General features: G+C 47.9%; 1 protein-coding gene across 2 annotated transcripts in view; it reads left to right on the plus strand.

The window, feature by feature from the left end:
- The window catches only part of MVK (mevalonate kinase), a 73071-nt gene that overhangs the window by 14127 nt on the left and 36169 nt on the right, over positions 1-22775 (plus strand). Inside the window, exon 11 of one of the 2 annotated variants that reach the window (XM_054995780.1) lies at positions 299-2377. The exons of the other annotated variant lie outside the window; for it this stretch is intronic. Coding sequence (XP_054851755.1) covers positions 299-450 — 152 coding nt within the window. The 3' untranslated portion in view covers positions 451-2377. Of the gene's footprint in view, positions 1-298; positions 2378-22775 lie in introns of those variants that run through there. 2 annotated transcript variants of the gene reach the window in all.

Raw genomic sequence — 22775 nt, forward strand, 5'->3', positions numbered from 1 at the left:
GGACGTAGATGAAGTCATTAAATCTTTAATGGGGGGGGGGAAGCTATACTGGCCTTAGACTGAACCCTTCATGTGCACAACACTTCCTGCAGTATAAGAAGCACAATAAGAACGTGAAGCGCTTTGAATGCTTAGGGAAATCTCTCGGCATCCCATCCAGAGCCTCTGCTCTGCTGCATGTCCTGCTTCCACTTGGCCCAAGGTGCTGAGGGGAGAGTCATTCTTGGGAGAGGGGTCTGTTGGTTTGAGCATTCCAGGAGCGCGAGCGGTAACCTTCCTGCACTGCCTTTCTTGGCAGACACAGCCCCGTCGGTCGTGGAAGCAGCTATACGAGACCTCAGCGACTGTGGCTTTGAATGCTGGGAGACGGACATTGGGGCCCTCGGAATATGTGCGCATTCGCCGCAGTCCCTCAAGGCGGAAGTGCTGAAGGTTTTCAATGGGAAGTAAAGGTGGCAAGAAAAGTGATCTCCTGCAAATCGGTTTGGAGGCGTGGCTTGGATGACCGATGCCCTTCTAGGCCCATCATAGATTGATGGGATCTCTTTGATGGTTTTCAGCTGGATTTAATTGGACTGTGGGCCGGCTTGAAACATGGCGCAGTAACGGAAATGGGCCTTGCTTGTGGAAGTCTTGAGGTTGCTATCCTGTGCCATACCTGGGTGGTGGCGGCACACCATTTGTGTGGCTTGAAGAGCTGGGGCTGGGGGCTGGCGTAGGGTGGGGCCAGCTGGGTGTTTCAGTAGCAGAGCCCCTCTTTTCTGGGCTGTTTACATCTTTCTGGATCCCTCAAGATTTGGCTGCTTTCTTTGCTCTCCTTTGCCTCTGGGCTGCGAAGACTCCCTCCTCCTTCGGAGTCACTTGTGTTTGGGGTTGAACTAATGGATTGGCCCAGGTGAGGCTGAAAGTCCCGCTGCACTGTTACACAGAAGCACGGGGTGGTATCTGACTCATGCAGGCTGCAGGGGCGGGTGGGGGAGGGTGCTTAAGTTCTGCCCTGCTGCCACCTGCCCCATTGCTATATTTCCCATAAGAGGTCTGGTAACCCTTGCAGAGGAAAGCACTGAACAGAGAATGGGTTAAGTACTCCTTCCGCCTGCCCCAGGGCTCTCCATAGCCTTTCAGTGGGGTGGAGAATGAATGTTCTTGCCTCAAAGGTCACTCTAGGCAGCCACTTAGGTGGTGCAAGATCAAGGCAGTTAACATTCCGGGCCACTCTGTGCCGTCGCTTGGTGTTTCTCTTAGACGTTTTCAAAACAGCTGCTTCTGACCAACAAGTCCAGGATTGGAGGGTGTTTCTGTGTGCGAATTGGGGTACAGCCTTGCGGTCAGGCCCAGGAAATATTCCATTACAGTACTTGGAGGTGGGGAGGGGCAGTTGCAATTAGGCACAGGGTGAAAAATGAAATGCCGTGCCTTAACTTTTTTGTTTCTGTAAATCATTCTTATGATGTTGCTTGTCTGAGTTTTGGGGAACAGCAGAAGTTAAGGGTGCAAGTTTTAATTTTTTTCTGTACTGTTTAATTAGCTAAGAGAGCCAGATTTGTGTAGTGGTTAAGAGCAGCAGGATTCTAACCTGGAGAGCCGGGTTTGATTCCTCACTCCTCCACTTGACGCCAGCTGGGAGACCTTGGGTCAGTCACAGCTCTCTCGGAGCTCTCTCAGCCCCACCCACCTCACAGGGTGTTTTGTTGTGGGGATAATAATAACATACTTTGTAAACTGCTCTGAGTGGGTGTTTTCCTGAAGGGTGCTATATAAATCAAATATTATTATTAAGACTTGATTTGTGGGGCTGATTTTAATCGATGGAGATGGTTGTTCTTATCTGTTGTTTCAACAGGGAATTTTAAAAACCCAAAATCTTAAAGATGACCTTCTACCAACGAGCAGTAATGTCAATTCACTAACTTGTTATCCTTTAGTGACTTCCTCAAGGACCCACCTGTATTGAAGACTTGGTGACCTGGGTTTTGAACAGAACACACGGGATGCAGAAAGTCAGGTGGTGATGCAAAGGGTGCTGTCAGCAATCCAGGCTGCAACTCTGATTTGGGAAGTGTATAGCTTGGCAGCTGAGAATCGGAGTGTTTTGCACAGTGGCCCTTGAGGAAGCCTAAAGCAAGTGAGAGTAGCTGCCCCATCTGCAGTGCGGGCACCTTGCTGAGCCGCCTCTCCAGGGTGCCATAAGCATCGCAGCAGAAATGCTGCATAAAGCACGTTGAAAGTGGTCTATAAATGCTGGATACGGATCACCCTTGCATTTCTTGTCAGGTGAGAGCCTATTGGAGTTTTTTGCTGCTTTAATTAGGTGGCTGCTGGACACCAGGTGGCAGCAGAGATCCACCTTTCTGACAGAGTCCCTTTAAATCTTCAGAGGCAGAGAATCCACGCCCCCCCCCCAAGAATCTTCCTTAGCTTTATAAATGAAGCAACGCGGCCCCTTTCCCCACCGTTTCTTTACATCTTGAGCTTTTTTGCATTAGTGTCTGTGTAGCTCATCAACGTGCCTGGCAGGAATCCGGGAGCAGCTGAAAGATCAACGCAATGTCCAGGTGTAAGCTTTCAAGAATCAAGCTCCCCTTGTACCTGACAAGTAGGAAGAGAGATCCCCGAGCCCTTAAATCCCAGTCAGAAGGTGGGAGGGGCTCTGACTCACCATGAGTAGGTGCTGCTGCTCCCATGCCCCAGTGAGCAGGGAAGGCCGAGGTCTTGACTCGTTTCCTTCCGCGGAAAGGGATTTCTGCCCTCCCTGATAGCTTAAAACACCCCAGTGCAGAGAGTACCATGCTACAGTTTGTAAGAACGGGCAGCCCCAGCCTGGCATTTGTGGGTGCTGGCATCAGCAGGTGCTCTGCAGAGTAACCAAGGGGGCAGGTTGCCAGTCCCGTAGACGGCTGCTCTGCTCTCCTGCAAGGCAAGGCTTTACCAAACGGGCCCCGTTCTTGCAGAAACCAGCCGGACATCAGAATCGCGGCCAGTCTCTTTGGAGGGTGTGCAGATCCTTTGCCTCCCTCCTCATGGACTTCTGGAGCTCTCTCCGAATTCATGGCTTGTGTGGGGAAAGCGGTAAAACAGCTGAATGGGGCAGGTGAATCACCCGTGCCCATTGCAGTTCTGATGCACTTGATGCTGCCGCTCGCCCAATTAACCGCACTTCACGCTGTTCTGAGTTGGATCTTCTTGGGCACAGGTGCTGCCTCCTGCTTGCCCAGAAAGGGAAATGGGAGGCAGGAGGAGGAGAACCGCTGGCGGCAAGGAGGGGAATGGGGGCTCAGCACAGCGTGGCCTCCCTCTGCAGTTCTGCCTGGGAAGCGCCTCCCGGCCAAATGTCTGGGTTGCCCGCGTGTCTGGGTGTGGGTGCAGTGCCTCTTGCTGGTGGGAGCCCTGCCCCCAGACCTGTTGTTTCGGGGGGAGGGGCTGGGATGGTCCTTTTTCTCTGGCCTGAGGGGCAGGTCACGTGCCCATGAAGCTCTGGGTCCCTTCCACGGTTACCTGCAAGAGACAGGAACTGGTTACCATACAAGGATGTTGTAAGGATGAAAAATTAACTTACATGAAGAGCTTTGGATGCTCTAGAGCAAGAGATGTGTGCTTAGCAGCATTAGTTCCCTGACTCTTATGGTAAATAAGATCGGATAAGTATATATACAGAAATGTATTATAATGCTAATTATGTGTGAAGTGGGCGGACATCAACCACTGGAGTTGCCCCCATATTATCCAGATACAAACCAGCTATCCGGAGTAAACAATATATACCCAAAATATCAAACTGTGCATTCTAGAGAGTGTATTAAATTGATACTGTATTTTTCCACCAGTTGGATGTGTTAATAATTGTATTGATTGGTGATATTGACTATATGCACTGAAGCACGTTTGCACTTTATATTGATTATTAAAAGTTTGATATTTTGGGTATATATTGTTTGCTCCGGATAGCTGGTTTGTATTTGAGTATTTGTATTTCCGGAGCAGCTCTTGTGGTTGCTCCATATTATCCATAGCAGCCCCCTCTCTTGCCAACTCTAGGGGCAGTCAAAGGGGCCAGGTGGGGCTGGGTGGCCCTGCGTAGGTGAGGGAGAGGGGGCAGAGTCTGGCTTGTGAGTTGCTGCCACCAGTCTCTCAGTCTCTCTCTCTCTCTCTCTCTCTCTCTCTCATGTTAGACACCCGTTCTTGGCCTTTTTCTGCTCTGTTTCTTAATATTTCAAAAGTGTACATTAAAAGAAAGATGAAGTATGTAATTTGCATAAGTCTCATTTTATGCTTTCCCAAATTCTTCTGCGGGGGGTAGAACAAGAAGTACCGCTCTGGTCATATGCTTCCTCTCCCCCAGTCAACCCTCCTGTTTTCTGAGGGGTCAGCAAGGCTTGGGGGTCAGCTGCCAAGGGCCCTCGTTTTGGCTCCCAGGCCTTTGAAAGAAGCTTGCCTTTGAGGCAGCGGTGAACTCGCACCTGGGTCTGTCATTCCATTTTTCACTTTTGGAGAATTGAGGCATGCTCATAGCACTCTCTGGCCAAGACTAGAGTGGGCCTCCTCCCACCTCCCTGGCAAGGGAAGGACTTGATGTGCCTTCTGGAATTTGGTGTTCTTCGCAGATTCCCTCCCCGCCCCCACACTGTGTTTAATCCTAAATTTTGTGACTTACGCTGAATGCACACAGTTTTGCTTAGGGTTCTCTGGAAACCGCCTTGAACCACGAAGAAAAGCAAGGTTAAAATAAGTGCCCATAGAGAGTCGGCGGGGCCCAGAGAGGGAAGGGCCCTGTGTTCATCTTTTTCCTCCGAGAGAAGATGCGTGACCTCCGGCCTCGCTTCTGGCATCTTCCTTGACTCGCTTACTCCCCTTCAGAAGCAGCGGCCGGATTGCTCGTCCCCCTCACTTTACAATTTTTATGCCTCCTTTGGCTTTTGTGTCTTGTTTTTATAGATGGGTGTAATGGAGGTGCCGCGTTCTGCTGAAGGAATGGGGCTGGTAATTTGGCTAATTTTTCTTAAGCTTCATTTTTCATTGCGCAGGGAAGAGTAACGAGCTTCAGTGTTGCCGCCTAATGACCAGAGCAGCACAGCAAGGCAAGGGGGGGGGGGCAGGCGAGATTCAGGCAAAGGTTTGTGGAGGCAGAGAACGCGAGGAGCTGGAGGGGACCGCAGGCAGGTTCCCTTGCAATAATTTGGGGAGGTGTTGTGATTGCAGTGGCAGCAACCTGAAATGGAGCTTGTGCTCTGGGTAGCCCACCCTAGCTCACCCTGCCATGCAAGCCTGCTTCTCCACATGGGAGTGGAGGTGAACCTCCCTTGGCCAAAGAGAGAACAGGAGACCAAGCAGGGTGCCCATAAAGGCCAGGCAGAAATAAATTTTCAGTCAAATAACTCCGGATGGGGACTGATTTAAGGGCTCTGGGGTTCTTTTTGCTGTGATCTAGGAAAAGGTGCATTTCAGTTCTGTGTCAACATAACTTGAATCAACCATCCTTCAGGGTTTGAAAAATAAAAATGCTCCAATATCCTGATTTTGGAAGACAAAGAGAGACATTCTGATGGAAGGTTGCTGCAACGTGAAGTGTATTTTGCCTGGTAGGCAGGTGACGGTTACTCAGAATGGTGGCTGGGCAGCATGGGGGGCGGGGCGAGGGAGTGACTGGCATGCATGCTCATTAAGTGGCGAGATGGTCCTTCAGCTCCAAGGGTCCCTGGTCATGAAGGGCTCAAAAGCATCGGTACCTTGGGGGGGATCATGGAAGCAAGTGGGAAGCCAGTGGCATGGTTGAGCTGGAGAAAAGAGACTAGGCCTCTGCAGGGTGGAGGAGGCGACGTAGGTCCTGGCCTCTGCCTTTGCCACTTACTGGTTAGTTCACTCACAGCGATCGAGTACTCCCCAACCCAGAAGTTGTGGGTGTTTCTCCATCCTTAAGCAAGCAGGCTAGTAGAAACAAACGTGAGCGAGTAATTATTTTGCTGGTTTATTTCCAAGGTGGTTTAATCCCTAAATGTAGTAGGTGGGGAGCCACGGAGAAATGGAGTGTCTGTTATGGGCCTGTAATTTAGAATTCTTCCCACGGCTTCCCTGGGACTAGTGGATAGGCATATTCACCTGAGGCCAGTTGGCAGATTGGGGTGGCTGCAGGTTGGGTGCTGCCATCTTACAATGTACAAGACTGAGGAACAAGCCAGCAGGTCTGGCTTCTTTTCTCAGTGCCAGCCCTGCCAGATACATTCTGAGTTTGGTTTCTAAGCATCTGTGTGCATTAGAGATGGGCACGAACCAAGATAACGAACCAAAATTCATGATGAACCAGGCCGGTTTGTGAACCAGCGGTTCATCAGATCCCATTTCTGACGAACCGCCACGAACGTTTTCAGTTCATCACTGCAGACAGCCTGGCGCCGATCAATCAGTTTCCTAGGCGACAGGGGATGGACTTCCTGCAGACCTGGAAGTGGTGATTTGCTGGCCTGGAAGTGACATTTTCACGAATCAAAACGAACCGATTCGTGAACCGGGGCAGGTTCGTGAAAGTTTGTGAGACGTGATGAACCATGAACCGCATGGTTCAGTTTTTTCCTGGTTTGTGCCCATCTCTAGGGTACATGCTTTCTTCCCACCCTCCAAAGCACTTTAGTGTGGGTGCTTGAGGCTATATCAGATGGACAAGATATTGGAGGCTCTCCCATGGACCTGTGCCACCACGAGTGGTGCCTACCTCTGGGAAAAGGTGCCTCCTGGCTTTTTTCTCGCCTTGTAGCAGAGAACGAACAGATCCATGAGATTCAGCCCTGTGCGGCTGCCTTCCCCACGCCAAATATCTGTTAGGTACTAGGCGTGAAATGGATAAATCCTTGCTGCCCAGAACAAGGAAAGGCAAATGGATTCCGGTGTGCTTTGTGACCTGCACCAACGAGGCCGCTTTTGTGCTGTTAACCTTGATAAGAACTTTTTAATTCCTCTTTTGCTTTCCTATGGAAATAGCAGGTGCGGGGAGAGATGGGGGGTGGCGATAAGCAGGCAGCGGCTGGGAGGGCGGCTTGCTTTTCCCCTGCAAGGCACAGATGGTATTTTTTTTTATAATCAATGTCAGCAGTGGCTCCTTTCTGCTCTGATGAATAGATTCTAAAGAGGCAGTGACATTATTTGAGATAAGAGAGAAGAGAAAAAGGGTCAGTGATAGAAAATGTCAGAGCGCAAAGATAAAAGGCAGCAGCGGGGTGGGGGGGGCGGCCCTACTCGCAGTTGTTTTGGGGTGGGAATGGGTGGGAATGAGATTTCGGGCTCATTGTCTGCTCTGAGGCGCTCACACATGCCAGTGCCAAGCCCTTGAGGGGGAGAAGAAGCAAGAGGCAGCAAAACAGTTTGAAATTCTAGTGGAGTGGGGGAGCCATCATGCTGGAGGGGGAATGCCCGCCTCCAAGGCCCCCCCACCCCCCAAATCCCTCGTGCTGCTTTTGGGCTCCCGCAGGTCTTGCAATTCCGCCTGGCCAAAGGATTCGTGTTGTGGTTTTTCTTTTTCCCCTTTCAAAACTAGCTAACTAAACGCTAGTGCTGCCTTCAGACTTCATGAGAAAATAGTTTGCAAAGCCCAGCCCGCTTGATCTCTTCCTCCCCCAGGGAAAGCGTCCTGCCCACTTGATGAATTGTGATTCAGACATCACAGCTGGTTCCAGTTGTGACCAACACATTACTGTGTGAGATGCAGCTTTTGTGACCACTGGCAAGCCCTGTTCTGTGGACCGTCTGGGCTCACATGTCACAACTAACCAGGGTTTTGATCAGGCACTGGTTTATCGTACGGTCTGAATGCAGCCTAAACTGCTCTTGGCAGTGAGCAACTGTAAATTCCCGACTGTCTGTCTTGAAAGCATAATCTGCGCAGAAGTTCTGATAGCGGTCCACACAGGAGAAGATGGAAACCCAGTTCCTGAGCGCCGATGCGCAGTAGCAAAAGAGCAGGAGGGAAACAGCTCTGTGCTGTGGTGCCGTCTGCTTGCTTCTCCTCCCAAATATCTGGTGGGGAAGAGGCCCATTTGGAGAAATTAAACTATTTTTTCTTTCTTAAATTGCACACAGTCTGAAGGGGAATTCTCACACACGTATTCATCCCTTTACGGCAGGATTAAGAGCAAGATCTGAGTCCGACAGCCCCTTAAAGACCAACTACATTTCCAAGGTATGAGCTTTTGAGTGTCCAAACTCCATTTGTCAGATCCAGAATCAAGGGATTGTAAAGCCACTGCCAACAGACTGAACTCTGCAGACGCAGATTCTGCCTTCCTTGAAGTTGACGCAGATGCAATACTTTTTTGGCTAGATGAGGTTCACATGTTTCCTGCAGTGACCCAGACCTCTCTGCCCCAGCCTTACTGCAACGCCTTGTGCTGGTCCCTCAGCCACAATTTTCTGTCTGTAAAATAGTAAAGAGTCCAGTAGCACCTTTAAGACTAACCAACTTTATTGTAGCATAAGCTTTTGAGAACCACAGCTCTCTTCGTCAGATGCTCTCGAAAGCTTATGCTACTATAAAGTTGGTTCGTCTTAAAGGTGCTACTGGACTCTTTACTATTTTGCAACTACAGACTAACACGGCTAACTCCTCTGTCTGTCAAATGGGAATGATAGCAAGTGCTTTCACAAAGCCCATGTCAAGATCACATGCCACAGAGGTTAGAAAGAAGTTAAAAGTGCCCTATGAATGAGAAAAAGGAGGCGTCCTGTCCACCATATTCCTTTGCCTAAATGTCTGCAGTGAGTGGCTTATTCTGGATTTATTGCTTTATTGGTGTGTGTCCCCCCACACACACACCTCTTCTAGCAACGTGTGGGATTGCCCACCCAGGGCTGAGCCTGGTTGATCAACTCAGTGTCAATCTCTTCCTGACTTTTGCTTGGCAGATGCTCCAAATGAACCTGTGCAGGGCACCCGCTGCTATGTACCAAGCAACGTAATTTTGCAAATGCCTGGCAACTATTCCTTGCATATATTCCTAAGTTAATTGTTTCTTATAAGCCATTGTGTGTTTCGGTTCTGTATGCCTGTTTGTGGAATTTAGTTTCATTATGTATTTCATGTCAACACAAATTACTTTTTTGAAGCTTTGATTTCTTTAAAAAAACTCAATTGGGTATATTTTAAAAAACTCTTTTAAGTAGCTTCCCTGCAGATAAATGAAGTCATCCCATGTGTTGTCCGGTTGCACTCTTTGTTATTCCTGCTGAGATCTTTGGCTGGGTTGAAAGAGGATGCTGAGATCATTGAAGCAAGGCCACAATCTTCACTGCCCCGGGTTCCATAGCCTCAGGGTCCTAAAGGCATTGACTGTGCACCGCCCCCACCTCCAACATTAGGCACCTGGAATCCACGGTCCTGGTGATGTGCGCCACTGGGATGTTTACCTTGCAGGTGTGTGAGCAAGTGATCTGTTGATCATGTGCTGTTCATTTCATGGATCTACGTGTGGGTCGTTTTAAACACCCACAGATCACTTGGCCGGCGTGATGAAGTCCTCAGCAGGAATCATGGCCTTGAGGAAATGGCATGAAACCCAGTCATAGACCGTGACAAGCGAGAGTCCCAGTGCATGTACAAGCACACTTGGGTGTGGCGTGTTTCTTGAATGGAAGTGCTTTTCATGGAAGAATCCCATCATGGCTGCCGGGCTGTTAGCTGTGGGCCTGTCTGACAACTGCAGCTTGGCCAAGGACTAGTTTGCATAGGCCTTTCTGATGTGATACGGTCCTCATACAGGGACTGTACCACCTCCACTTAACGTTAAGAAAGATTTGTCTGCTCTTAGCCACGGCTGGAGATAACTGAAATCACCATGCCAGAAAATAAGGTTGTGTTAAAAGTAGGGTTGCCAGCCTCCAGGTGGGGGCTGGAGATCTCCTGGAATTATAACTGACCTCCAGGCCATAGATATCGGTTCCCCTGGAGAACATGGCTGTTTTGGAGGGTGGTCTCTATAGCATTATACCTTGCTCGGGGGTCCCTTCCTTCCTCAAAGCCCACCTTCTCCAGGCTCAAACCCCCAAATCTCCAGGAATTTCCCAACCTGGAGCTGGCAACCCTAGCTAAAAGTCCAAGGATCAAACCAAGGTCTGATTCAGGAGTCATTCAGTAGCCACGCAAGCGCCACTGGGGAGCCAGAAAAAAAACCCAGATGTTTTCCTCATTTCTCCCCAGTCTTTAATGCACAAAGGTGTACTATTTCTGCCCATGGGCGTTTCATTGAGGGAGCCCACCTCATTGCTGTTGAATCTTCTCTGTTAAGTGGTTGAAACCTTTTCTAAGGTCATGTTTTTGAGATGGCAGCTCTTGGGCGCTGAGGCCCAACAGGGACTTTACTGGCTCCCGAACCTCAGCCGCCAAGGAGGTGAGAGGCATTCCCCCTAGGCCCAGCGTGGCTCTGCTCAGTGGTGTTGCGGGCCTAGGAGAGGGCAGGTGTCCCCTGAGCCTGCTCTTCTTCTTTTCTTTGGACCAGCATCTCCCAGTGTGAGACAGGAAGACCTGGCCCCACAGAAATTGGGCAGGCCCCTGCCTGTTCCTTGCTCATTGATGGATTTAAGGAGCAAGGTCTTTTCCCCCTTCTCTCACGGCACACTGAAGGTTTGAAAGTTAAGTATTACTGCCGGCTTTTGTTGTTGCCTAACTGCGACAGACAAATTGAGAACTAGTTGTCAAAATGTCACTGCACAACAAATCAACATTCGAAATGAGTCTCGGTGCAGTGTGGTGTATAATTAAAAAAAAATCCTTTTTAGAAATTTCAGCTAGCGTTGGCTTGGCTTTATATTTGTCTGTGTGATTAATAAAGGCAGCTAATTTTCAGACTTTAAAAACAGCTAGAAAATAGCTCCTAATTACAGATTAGACTGCGAACGGCCCCCGCTGTGCTCGGCTGGTATTGGAGGGCCAGAAATTTTGGCAGAGGTTTAATTACATTCTGAGCTTCATCTAATTTTAGTTAAATGTAATGTAATCAGCGGCAGATGTCTTGAAATAAAATATGAATTATGAATATGATGAAATTTCTTTAAATAATTCTTTAAAAAATAATTTGGTTCCCTGAAGTAGCACAGGAGGGCTCATTTAAAACGGGTACAAGGCTTGGATCGGTCAAGCCGAAATGAAGCGTTTGGGAGAGAAAGAAAGAAAATGATCGATTGTGATGTTTCTCTAAATGGTGGCAAATTCAGCAATGTTAACATACAATGCTGGCCAGACGAAATTGGCATTTCCAGGTGATGAGATCGAGTGGCGCTTAAATGCATTTGCTCTACCACATCAGCTGGATTTGGAAACTAGATATTAGGGTTGGATTTCCTTCACTAAAATGTGAATGCTGATGGTTGCAGTATTGAACCACTCCAAGCTCTGCTTCCATCCTCAGAATTACTGAGCCTTTAAACTGGCAGGAGGGGGGAGCAGCTTCTTCCCTGTGACCCTTCACCTCCCCCCCTCCTGCCCCCACCCTTATCCAGATTGGGTTTCATAGGGGATACTTCTGTTGTGGATCATATTTCCCCCCTGCACGTGGGTGCTGACCAGGCAATCTTCATTTCATCCATTTTAACTCTTTCTGCAGGCTTAGGCATGCAAAGCCCACCATGTTATATTTGTTTAACCTGAGGGAGACAATTCTCAAAGGAAGCTTGAGCTAAAATGGCAACTGACCAACAGGTCCCGGGCATCTTTAACGGGGTATGCCAGCCTGAGAAGAGGAAGTTCTCATCCTTCACACCCCCTCCCCATCAAGGTCCTTTAGGGTTGTCAACATCCAGGTGAGGGCTGGAGACCTTCTAGAATTACATCTGATCTCCAGGAAATCCTCTGGAGAAAAAGGCTGTTCTGGAGGGTGGACTCTATGGCATTATGCCCTGCTGAAGCTCCTCCCCTCCCCAAACTCTGCCATTGCACAGGCTCCACCCCCAAATCTCCAGGAATTTCCCATCCCAGAGTTGGCAACCCTTCATTCACTGGGCCTTGGGCAAGTTGCAGCTGCAACTATATCCTAAGGTTGTGGTGAGGACAAAACAGAGCTGCCAACTCTGAGTTGGGAAATTCTTGGAGATTTAGGGGTGGAGCCAGGGCAGGGTGGGATTTGTGGAGAGGAGTGGCCTTGGCGTGGTATAAAGCCACAGAACCTGCCCAACAAAGCAGCCATTTTCTCCAAAGGAGAAAATCTGTAAACTGGTGATCAGTTGTAATTCTGAGTGACGGCCGGCAGCCTTAGGATAAAACCGGAGTGTCTCTTTGCATGCCACCAGCACTTTGAGACAGAAGCGCAGTATATAGATAAGATCAAGACATACATTCAGTGCCTTGCCTCAGATACAGGAGGAGAAAAACCTGCATTTTCTGTTCGGGGGTTCATTTTCTTTAAAAAGAATGTAATTGCATTTTATTAAATTAATTATTAAACGGATATGTTTATTCTTTTGTTCAGTTTTCCGTCCCATGAGTTTTGATAGGCAACAAACTTTCTACCTATAATTTTTACCTCCCATCCAGTAGGGGTGAAATTATCAAGGCCTGTACCTCTCTCCCAAGGGACCTCCCTGGCAGATTTTATGCAGAAAAGATAAGGCACCTCTGGTTTATAGGCGAGGAAAACTCTTGCAGAGTGGCTCAACCCAAGAAAACAGGTTGGGGCAGAAATAATGGGTAATGACTTTAGGGATTTCCTTGGAGCCTACCGGGGATGGGGGTTCTGATTTTCCCAAAAAGAGGGGCTAAACCTCGCCCCTCCCACCCTGCACTTCACTAAGCTCCCTTGTTTTGAAGCATTTTTCTCTCCACTCAAGAGCCAAGCTACAAATGACGAATTACACGAGGACTGCACGTGAAGGGAGTCGCAGTGTTAACTGGGAAGCCGGGTTTTAAAAGAGACCAGAAGGCTTTGTCAATTTCCCCCCTCTACAGAGCCTGGGAGATCTGCTCAGAAGGTTTGTTAATTTCCTCTTTGCCTCCTAGAAGGGGAGGTAAAACTGACAGAGCCTTCAGGAGGCAAAGAGGAAATTAACAAACTCTCTAAGGAGCAATCTTTGCTGGCCCTGTAGAGAGGGGAAATTGACAGAGCCTTCCCATCTCTTTTAAAACTCAGCTTCCCAGCTAACATTGCGACTCCCTTCGCGTGCAGTCCTCGTGTAATTCGTCATTTGTAGCTTGGCTCTCAGTGCTGATAGCAGAGGTGAACCTGACTGGGAGAGAAATGCTGAAAGGAAGAGACTGCAGTGAGCTAAATCCCAGAAGGTGAAGGGAGCAGGGCTGAGTTACCTCCGCTTGAACGCTCCATTTTTGTTTAAAAATAGGCACCTCCCCACCTCTGCTTTCTTTACTTCTGAAGGGGTGCAAGAACCTCCCGCAGTATCTTCCCTAGTTTGGTGCTTAGTTTAATTAACTAGAAAAGTTTGCTTCTCTTTTCTCCCTACTGTGGCTACTGGCAGTTGGAGAGGGGGGTTATCAAGTAGAAAGCGGGGGGGGGGGGGGAGGCTAGCACCACCCAAATCACTCAACCCCGTAGCTGCTTTTTAGAAAAAAGAAAAGATGTTGGTAAATTCTACTCACTGAATTCTGGTGTCTTGTTTGGTTTAGACCCACCTTTCTGAAGACGCTGAGCCAGAAATGTTACTGGTATAAACAATGCTTTGGAAAGATCAATGCAGTCATGTTCAGTGCATGACCCTGCTGATTGGAAAAGATCCCTGTCAGATATATACCTGTTCTTCTCCCCCTCTCTCTAACTTTCTCCAGCTATAATCCAGACAGCCATGCACTAGCATAATGCCCAGATAGGAGGATTTTAAAATAATTTTGTTTAATGTTTTGGTTCATATTACGTATAGTTAGAGAGCAATCCTAAACTAAATTACTTGAATCTAAACCTATTGACTGTGATGAGCTTAGATTGGAGTAACTCTTCTTAAGATTGTACTGTTAATGTCTTCGTTCATATTCGTTTTAATAATTATATAGTTTAATACATTTTTTAGTTCAGGTTTTGAGTAATATCCGAATTCACATTCTTAGCACCACTATAGAAATGCACTCTTATCTCTGCATTTCTAATGGCCATCCTTTGAACTAAAGATTTTCACTCTCTGTTAAGTGATTTCTGCCCCACCTCTCTGTTTGGAGCATCTGACAGTCAACAAATACAGGGATACAACAACATTTCAGGAAAAAATTGTAGAATCATGAGAAAATTATTTTATTTTTTTGTGTAAATTGATCTTGAACAGGGCAAGATTCGTGATTCTGTTAAATACTCTAGCACAGTTTGGCTGTCTGCTGCATTATCTAAGAAATGCCGATTTTGCTCCTACAAACGTCTTGTAGTCTAGAACAGTGACATCAGCCCATGGAAACCCCTCCTGGATTGTGGGTCCCTCCAGAGCTGCCTTTTTGGTTTATTTTTTCTCAACTGTTAGAAAGGACCTGCTGCCAGTTTGCGTGCACAGAGAGCAAGGGAGCCACGCCTTTCCTCCAAGCGCACATGTGCATCTCTGGGAACCTGAGACATGTAGCTCTTCAGAAGCAACCTGGTAGGATGCTTAGAGGTGTATATTTCTGCTTGGAGGATTTGGGGAGAAACGGCAGGAGTAGCCCCTAGATCTCGCCAGCAGGTACTGGTTATGGAGTTCACAGAGGTATACTGCCTCAGTACAGGGAGGTTCTGCTTCCAGCTAGAGAGCTGGCCTCCCTGGATCTTTCAGAATAGGTACATATTCAGACTATCTACAGCACCTACAGTGCATACCGTTCTTAATGCCTCTGTCTTCACATCATGACCACCAGCAGGGACTCAGACGGGGAGTTCAAGGGCCAGCCGGTCCTGTGTGTGCTGACCTTTGGGGACCCCCCCCCTTTTAGTTGACCAGCTGTATGAGCGACCTTTTCTCTTCTCTTTCCCCCTCTCCCCACCCCAATAGTTTTGTGTATTTTGCCTGGGCTCCCCCAGCAGCCACACAGACACGCTTCCCCGCCTAGGTTAGCAGCCCTGGCTGTTCAATTCATCAAGGGATTGACAGCTAAAATTCATTTGAAGATGAAGAAAGTGCCGGCTAATCCTTTCTGGGAGACATTGATAGACTAGCAGCTGAGGGAGGATTGCACCGCAGTAATGAAATTAGGCTAAAACTGCTGGCGGATAGCACATAATTGCCCTTGTCTGTCACTTGGAATAACATCTCCCCCAACCCAACACAATGATTGGGGAAAGTTGGAGGAATTGTATTTATTTAGCTTATTCCCCCTCTTCTTTTCGAGGAAGGACCTGCCCCTCCCGAACTGGGATTAGTTTATGTGGCTCTCCTCCAGATTTTCAGCCCTACGGAGATCCTTCTTCGTGACATTTCTGATCCCTTCCTACAGAAAGAATTGGCTTTGAGATTAATCTAGCAAGTCCCAAGGTGAACAGAGAAGGTTAGCTTGTTCATACCCCCCTCCACACCTCTGCTTGTTAATGGCTTTAAACAGGTTTTGCACTCAAGACGTGTGTGTGCGCATGCTGAGGTGTGCACTAGATTTGTAATTTGGGAAGGCTCCCAATTCTTCCCCAGGAAGTTATGAGTTATGGCTCTTTATTGTACTGCTACTGAAATGAGAAAACCTCGCTGTTCAGATAGACTGTTTATGCCCAGGTCCTGTTGAGGAAAAGATACGTACCCAGTGCTCTCTGATATCATAGGTTTCCCCTCTTGCCAACAGTGGGTATGAGGCCAGCGAGGCACTTCTGCTGTGCTGATCTGAGAGGCCTTCTGCCCTCACCAAGCCTCTGAGCAAGATAATCTCTGTCTTTTTACCTGCTACCTTGCAAGCCTGTTTAATTATCGCATGCTTCAAAGACAGCATTGCACAGCTGTTCTCGCTGTCCTTGCCTGCCCATTGTGAATTCGTCAAAAACATCTCTCTGCTTGAGGAGGCAGACGCCCCATTGGCTGGTAGCCCAAGTAGGCCCCTGTTCAGGTTTCAGGCATAACTTCGAGGGATGCCAACCTCTAGGTGGGGCCTGGAGATCTTCCGGAGTTACAACAGATATCCAGATTACAAAGATCTGTTCCCCTGGAGAAAATGGCTGGTTTGGGAGGGATGAGGAGGGGCCATGGCTCAGCGGCAAAACACCTGCTTAGCATGCAGAAGGTCTCAGGTTCAATCCCCAGCATCTCCTATTAAAAGATGCAGGTGATCTGAAAAATCCCTGGTCGTAGATCCAGAGGAGTTAGTCATGTTAGTCTGTAATTTCAAAGTAGTAAAGAGTCCAGTAGCACTTTTAAGACTAACCAATTTTATTGTATCTGACAAAGAGAGCTGTCGTTCTCGAAAGCTGACAATGCATCTGACAAAGAGAGCTGTCGTTCTCAAAAGCTGATGATGCTTCTAACAAAGAGAGCTGCCGTTCTCGAAAGCTGACAGTGCATCTGAGGAAGAGAGCTGTGGGTCTCAAAAGCTTATATCATAATAAAGTTGGTTAGTCGTAAAGATGCTACTGGACTCTTTACTGTTTTGAAAGATCCCTGACACTCTAGAGAGCCGCAGCTGGTCTGAGTAGACAACACTGATCTTGGTGGACCAAAAATCTGATTCCGTGTAAGGCAAGTTCATGTGTGTTTATGTGAGTTCGCAAGGAATCTATGCCATTATGCCCTGCTGAGGTCCCTCCCCTCCCCAGCTGCCCTTCCCAGGTTCCAACCCCAAATCTCCAGGAATTTCACATCATGGAGTTGGTAAACCTACTAGCTTCAGATTTGGGAGAGAAGGTAAGACTTAACCAGAGAGGGTCAGCGAAAGCACGGGGTGCATCCGAGAGTTCTCCGTCAGATGGTACATGCAAGCAAATGCTGTCACACACACATCTCAGTCTTCTTTGGACTCTTGAGTGGAGTAGCCAGGGGGGCAACTTTTCCATTCTCTGTCAGAGTCTAGCCCTTTGCAGATGGGCAGGGAATTGTCTTGCAATTCTGTGTGGCGAGGCTCCGTGCATCTTTCCTAGACCTCCTCTGTATGTGCTTTAACTCTCCTGAACCAGAAGAGGCCCCTATTTCTTGGTCCCAGGCAGAGCATTGCCCCTATTTTTTGCCTTTGGGAGATTCTATTACTGCCTGTTACTACAGTCGCTACCCCCAGTCTGTTTCTCCAGGTCGTTAGAAGTTAAATCTCCAACCACATGATAATTTTGTTTATCCTCAAATGCATTTTTTTCCTGCCTTTGATATCCTTTTTGGGGCGCTGTGGCTAGAACTGTGCACGATGCTGCCTCACCAGGGACCTGGATAAGGGCACATTTATAACTGTGCTGGCAGTTTTATTCTGGATGGGTGCGTCTTCTTCTAGCTTGGATGCATGTAAAGAAAGAGAAGAATTGCATGCGCATGAACATCACTGTGTGATGTGCACAGCCTGCCCTTTCTTGAGCTCTGGCTGCTGACTTTCATTTTTTCAAATCCCTTCTCAGCTCAAAGACCAGCAGAATAAGGATGTAGGACTCAGGTGGGGGGCTCAGAAGGGACCCTGGAAGAGTCCCCCCACTTTGATCCGTGAAACAGAGCACGGTGCTGCATCTGCTTTTCCAAGCCTTGCTTGAATCAGTCTTTTGCATCTTCTGAAGACTCTACCTAAGCCCTGATTTATGCCTCTCCTAAGGGCCTATCAAGAGAGCTGAGCTCTTGCTCTGGGCAGTAAATTAAGGCGGGGGTCGCCAAGGCTCTCCAGCGGCTGCAGATGTGACTCTGGGGCCTGCGAGCTGCTTCGGTGTGAGCTGACCGGCAGCCATTTGCGCTCTGATTTATGGCCCAAGGTAGACAGCATGGGTGAATGAGTGCGCTGGCCAGCCACAGAAATGTTTTATACGCCAGGGCCGGCATGTGTAATTTACTGTGGCCGGTGGTAGCATATTTCACTTCCTGTCGTGCCGATGAAGATTACTTGTGTTTGAAATCGCCTGAGTACACAGTCGATTCCACTTAAACGTTTACACTTGGCTGAACATGGATAATGCCCCCCCCCCCGAAAAAGCCCCTCCTATGCCCAGCTCTGTCACACACTGTGAGCAAGTTGACAATACTGTGGAAGGAAGGGCTCCTCCTGGTGCTATGTTAGTGTTGCCAACCCCCAGGTGAGGCCTGGAGTTCCCTTGGAATTGCAGCCGCCTGACTACAGAGATTAGTTCCCTGGGAGAAAACGGCCACTTTGGAGCGTGGGCTGCGTGGCATCGCATCTTTGCTGAGCTCCCTCTTCTCCCCAATGCTCGGGTCAGTGCCCACCCAGTAGCTGCAGGTGTGAACCTAACAGCAGAAAGTGCACCTTCATGCAGTGAGAAGCCAAGGGCGCCCTTGAAAGGGGGCCTCCCATCCTGGGCATTTAGTCTGGAAGTCCGGCCGTTCCAGTGGTTTCCTTGTCAAGCTCACATCTTTTTAAAGACCTGATTTGGGTTGATTTTTTAAAAGCAGCTGCAGCCCCCGTTTTCCAGTTGTGTGCAGTCAATGCCCGAAGGAGAATTCTTGGGTTTTTTAAAAATTCCATCCTTTTTTTCCTGCTTCTGTCTTAATTGCTTCGTGTTCTCTGGTGACTGGCCAGGAAACCAAAGGAAAGTGCTTCTGTGCCACTTTTCACACTGCAGTCAAAGGCCCTTCTTGCTTCTTTAATTTATTGATAATCGTTGCACTGTTACAACATTATAGTGAGCATATTATGAGCTGTGGTTTTACAAACAAGTCAAATAGGAAAGAGTCCAGTAGCACCTTTAAGACTAACCAACTTTATTGTAGCATAAGCTTTCGAGAACCACAGCTCTCTTTGTCAGATGCATCGCCAGCTTTCGAGAACCACAGCTCTCTTCATCAGATGACAGTGCATCTGATGAGAGCCAGTTTGGTGTAGTGGTTAAGAGCGTGGGACTCTAATCTGGAGAGCCGGGTTTGATTCCCCACTCCTCCACTTGAAGCCAACTGGGTGACCTTGGGTCAGGCACAGCTCTCTTAGAGCTCTCTCAGCCCCACCCACCTCACAGGGTGATTATTGTTGTGGGGATAATAATGACATACTTTGTAAACCGCTCTGAGTGGTCATTAAGTTGTCCTGAAGGGCGGTATATAAATCGAATATTATTATTATTATTATTATGCTACAATAACGTTGGTTAGGCTTAAAGGTGCTACTGGGTTCTTTACTATTTTGCAACTACAGACTAACATGGCTAACTCCTCTGGATTTACAAAGTCAAAATCCCTCCTCTTCTAAACAAGAAGTAATATGAATTGATTCATGAATGCTGTGCTGGCCCAGAGAGCAAGACACAGAGGAACAAAAAGACCATTGTTGGGGCAAGCGAGCCCTTTGAGAGCTGATCTGACTTCTGAGTAAGCACACAATAGGCCTTGCTAGGTTTTCTGGTACTTTTTGCACTCTATTAAGTTCTCGGTGGAACCCTGATTTCAATGCCACATGCTGCTAGGAGTCCTTCAGTAACACAATGTGGATGGTCTCTGGATTCACTGACTGCTCACACAGCTTAAAAAAGGATTGTGTAAATTCTCGAAGACAGATTTATCAGTAGTTGTCAGCAAAAATGGCTAAATGGAGCCTCCGTGTTCAGAGGCAGCATGCTTCCCAATAGCAGGTGCTGGCAACAAGCAAGCGGAGAGCTTTTTTAGCATCCTTGTAGGATTCCTGAGGGCGACTGGCCAGCCGCTGCTGAAAGCGGGAGACGGAGCTCGGTTGACTTTGATCCTCTCCCACCGGGCTATGCTTCAGTTCTTAGGAGACGACAACTTGAATTAGTCCATAATGCAACACAATTTGCAGAAGCCGTCACAGCTGCCAGTCCAGAGGCCAGAAGGCGGTGTGGTTAGTCACCAAGATGAATCAGTGAGGATAATCAACCAGAGATGCTGGCTGCAACCCGGAATGCCCCAAATGAGTGAAAGGATCATAGACACTGGGTTGGGTCTCACAGGTCTGTTCTATTAAGGGAGGTACTCCCCCCCCCCCAGGCCAGGGAAGGCTTTGGGGGCCAGGGGAAAGTGCCCCTGTTAGCAGAATGGGTCTGGGGAATATCACCTATAGTTTCGTATATATGGCTTCCATTTCTGTGACACTGATACACTGCTGATGCTCTTTATATTTTTCGAACACTGATTGTTGCGTTACAAATTTGTTTGTTTCCGAGAACTTTTGTTTGCTGTGTGAATGCAGAACCCATGAGAGCTAGAATCTTGACTGGGTGCTTCTATCGTATCTGTGCAAATTGCAACCCCTCCAAATCCACCTGGCTAGATTGAGAAATGCCGGCTTCAACTTTTAATGACATTTAATCCGACAGGATGAGGTGCTCTGTGACATTTTGGATGAAGACACGGGAAAGGGCAAAGAGCGCAAAAGGTTGGGAGAGGTCGACGTAAAAGCCGCGCTCTTTTCGCTTCTCTGCACTTCTTCCCCTAAGAGCTTCTGACAGCTTTTGGTACGGCAGGCGCGTTAGCGGCTCTGCTGGGCCAGGGCATCCTCCTGCTACCAAGAGCATTAATAGCCAGCTGATATTTCAGCTTCCAAAGCTTCACTCTGCTGAAATAGGAAAGTCTCACAATAGCAACATTTACAGCCAGCAGTGCAACTTATTCAGGGAGACGGGGCAGAGGAGCAAGAACTTTGGACTCTCATTGTCTAGCTGGCAATGAGTTGGGGTGGGGGGGGGGGGGTGTTGCAGCAGCAATAAGATATATGTTTGCAGAGTAGAAGAGTTTGATAATAGCGCAATGGAAATAAGTAGACAGACTTCTGTGATCCTAGCTCTATAAAAATACTTTACTACGTAATAGAGTAAAAAGGGTAGATTTGGTAGGAAAAACAACAAACAGTTTCTGACTACATCTTGGTAGTCCCAACTAGGTCCTAGAGAGAGAAGCTTAGATTGCAAAGAGAAGTAGACTGAGGTTAGACTGCATGGTCTAGTGAAGTAGCCGAAGTGAACAAAGAGCAATAAAACCTTAGTACATGTTGCTAGCTAATTGCCCCCCAATAAACCAGCTCATCCAATAGACATTCCTGGATTCCCTCATTAAGACTAAAGACTCCCACTTTCTCTGGCGGGAACTTCTCTCGAAGCCTAAGTGGTCCTATGCTAACTAGCTATCTGACTAAACAAACAGAACAACAATTTAACTCTTTCATGACTAAGCGTAGGACACTTGCACAGATTCCAACACAATGCTTACGCATGGACAATAAATAGTGTACTGAACAAATGTTTCCTTTAGAGTTCTGCCCTCTTTTCTTCTGCAGTCAGTGGCTGACAGTTGAGTTTTAACTATCCCCCACCTCCCAGCTTTAATTTGATTCTGGTATGATAAGGAGCTTGAGACATAAACGTAGATAAAATTTATAATTTTTATGTCACACTGTTCCTCGTCCAAAGTGAGGCTCTGGGTGCAAGGAGAGCTGCCAGTGATGGAGGAAGGGTGCTTGCGCCAGGGAAAGCACCACTATGCACGTGATGCTCCTGCAGAGTTTGACGCATCCTTTTTGTCTCATTTGACCTCACAACAACCTGGTCAGCTTGATCACATTTATTTTGTTTTGCTTAAGACGGAATTGACTGGGAGGAGGTCTACTCTAAGAAGTTCCTGGTCTTTTTCTTCAGAGAAGAAAAGTGCCATCTCCTAAGGAAGTCTTGAAAAAGACTTCCCTAATCCCAGCTGAAATGTGGTCATGGTTATTTGGAAGTGAGAGAAATGTCCTCTGCACGTGCTTGGCGACATCTTCTTTATTACATCTTGATCCTGTCGTAAGATATGTCTGCAATGGGCATGTTGGGAAGACTGAGTGTGCTCTTTCTGTGTCTTCAGTCCCCGCAGTTTGTGTGTGCTGGGGAGGGGGAGTTTTTGCATGCGGCACATGACTGGTGCATTAGCTGCAAGCCAGTCATAAGCAGGGCTTTTTTCCAGCTGGAACACGGTGGAACAGAGTTCCAGCATGGTGGCACATCTTGAAAGTGGTCACATGGCTGGTGGCCCCACCCCCTGATCTCCAGACAGGGGAGTCTAGGTTGCCCTCCATGCCATTCCCTAACACTGGTCATAAGTGTTAGGGAATGTCTATGACCCCTATTCTAAAAGACCTATGTATGAGCATTTATTGGAGTTGACCGTTCGCACAGAAGGCAAAAGTTATTCCTATGTAAGCAGATTCCTACTGAGACTGTGGTTAGAGAGCCCTATTATTGCAAGGCCAGTATCCCTCTTGTTCTGACTTTGTACTCAAGGATATAGCTTGGATAAGCCCCCTCTCAGGAAGACGCCCAAGATTCCTGGGTGGCACTAGACACGCAGCATGTTTCTATTAGAGAAAGAGTTTACTATCTTGTCAATCGGGCCTGTATTGGTGCCATGTCTCCTGAAGAATTGTTTGTATCTAGTTTTGTATAACAATTTTATCTCTTTTCTGAAAACAATTAACTTTGGAAAGTATATAAGATTCTCTGCTATGGCTGATATTTATGCATGTGTCGGAACATGGCACTGCATCTTTATGGATCACAGGTTCTTGGTGTCTTGATTACTCGTGGTGATGGCTATTGGGAGACATAATCTGAACACAGAGTACCTTTAAGACATTTTCCCTTAACAATAAGCTGTGCGTCAGCTTGCAGCATTGGATGCTTGGCTAGCTGGGCTGGGGCCTGAAGGAACCCACTAAGAACCGTCGCTGCCGTCTTTGACGCTGACCCTGTCAGGTGACCCTGCCTTGAGAGTGGCCTCAGGAGAGCCCTCACTCAGTTTGTGTGCCTTGG

The sequence above is a fragment of the Eublepharis macularius genome, chromosome 13, assembly GCF_028583425.1.
Source record: "Eublepharis macularius isolate TG4126 chromosome 13, MPM_Emac_v1.0, whole genome shotgun sequence".
In the NCBI taxonomy this organism is placed as follows: Eukaryota; Metazoa; Chordata; class Lepidosauria; order Squamata; family Eublepharidae; genus Eublepharis; species Eublepharis macularius.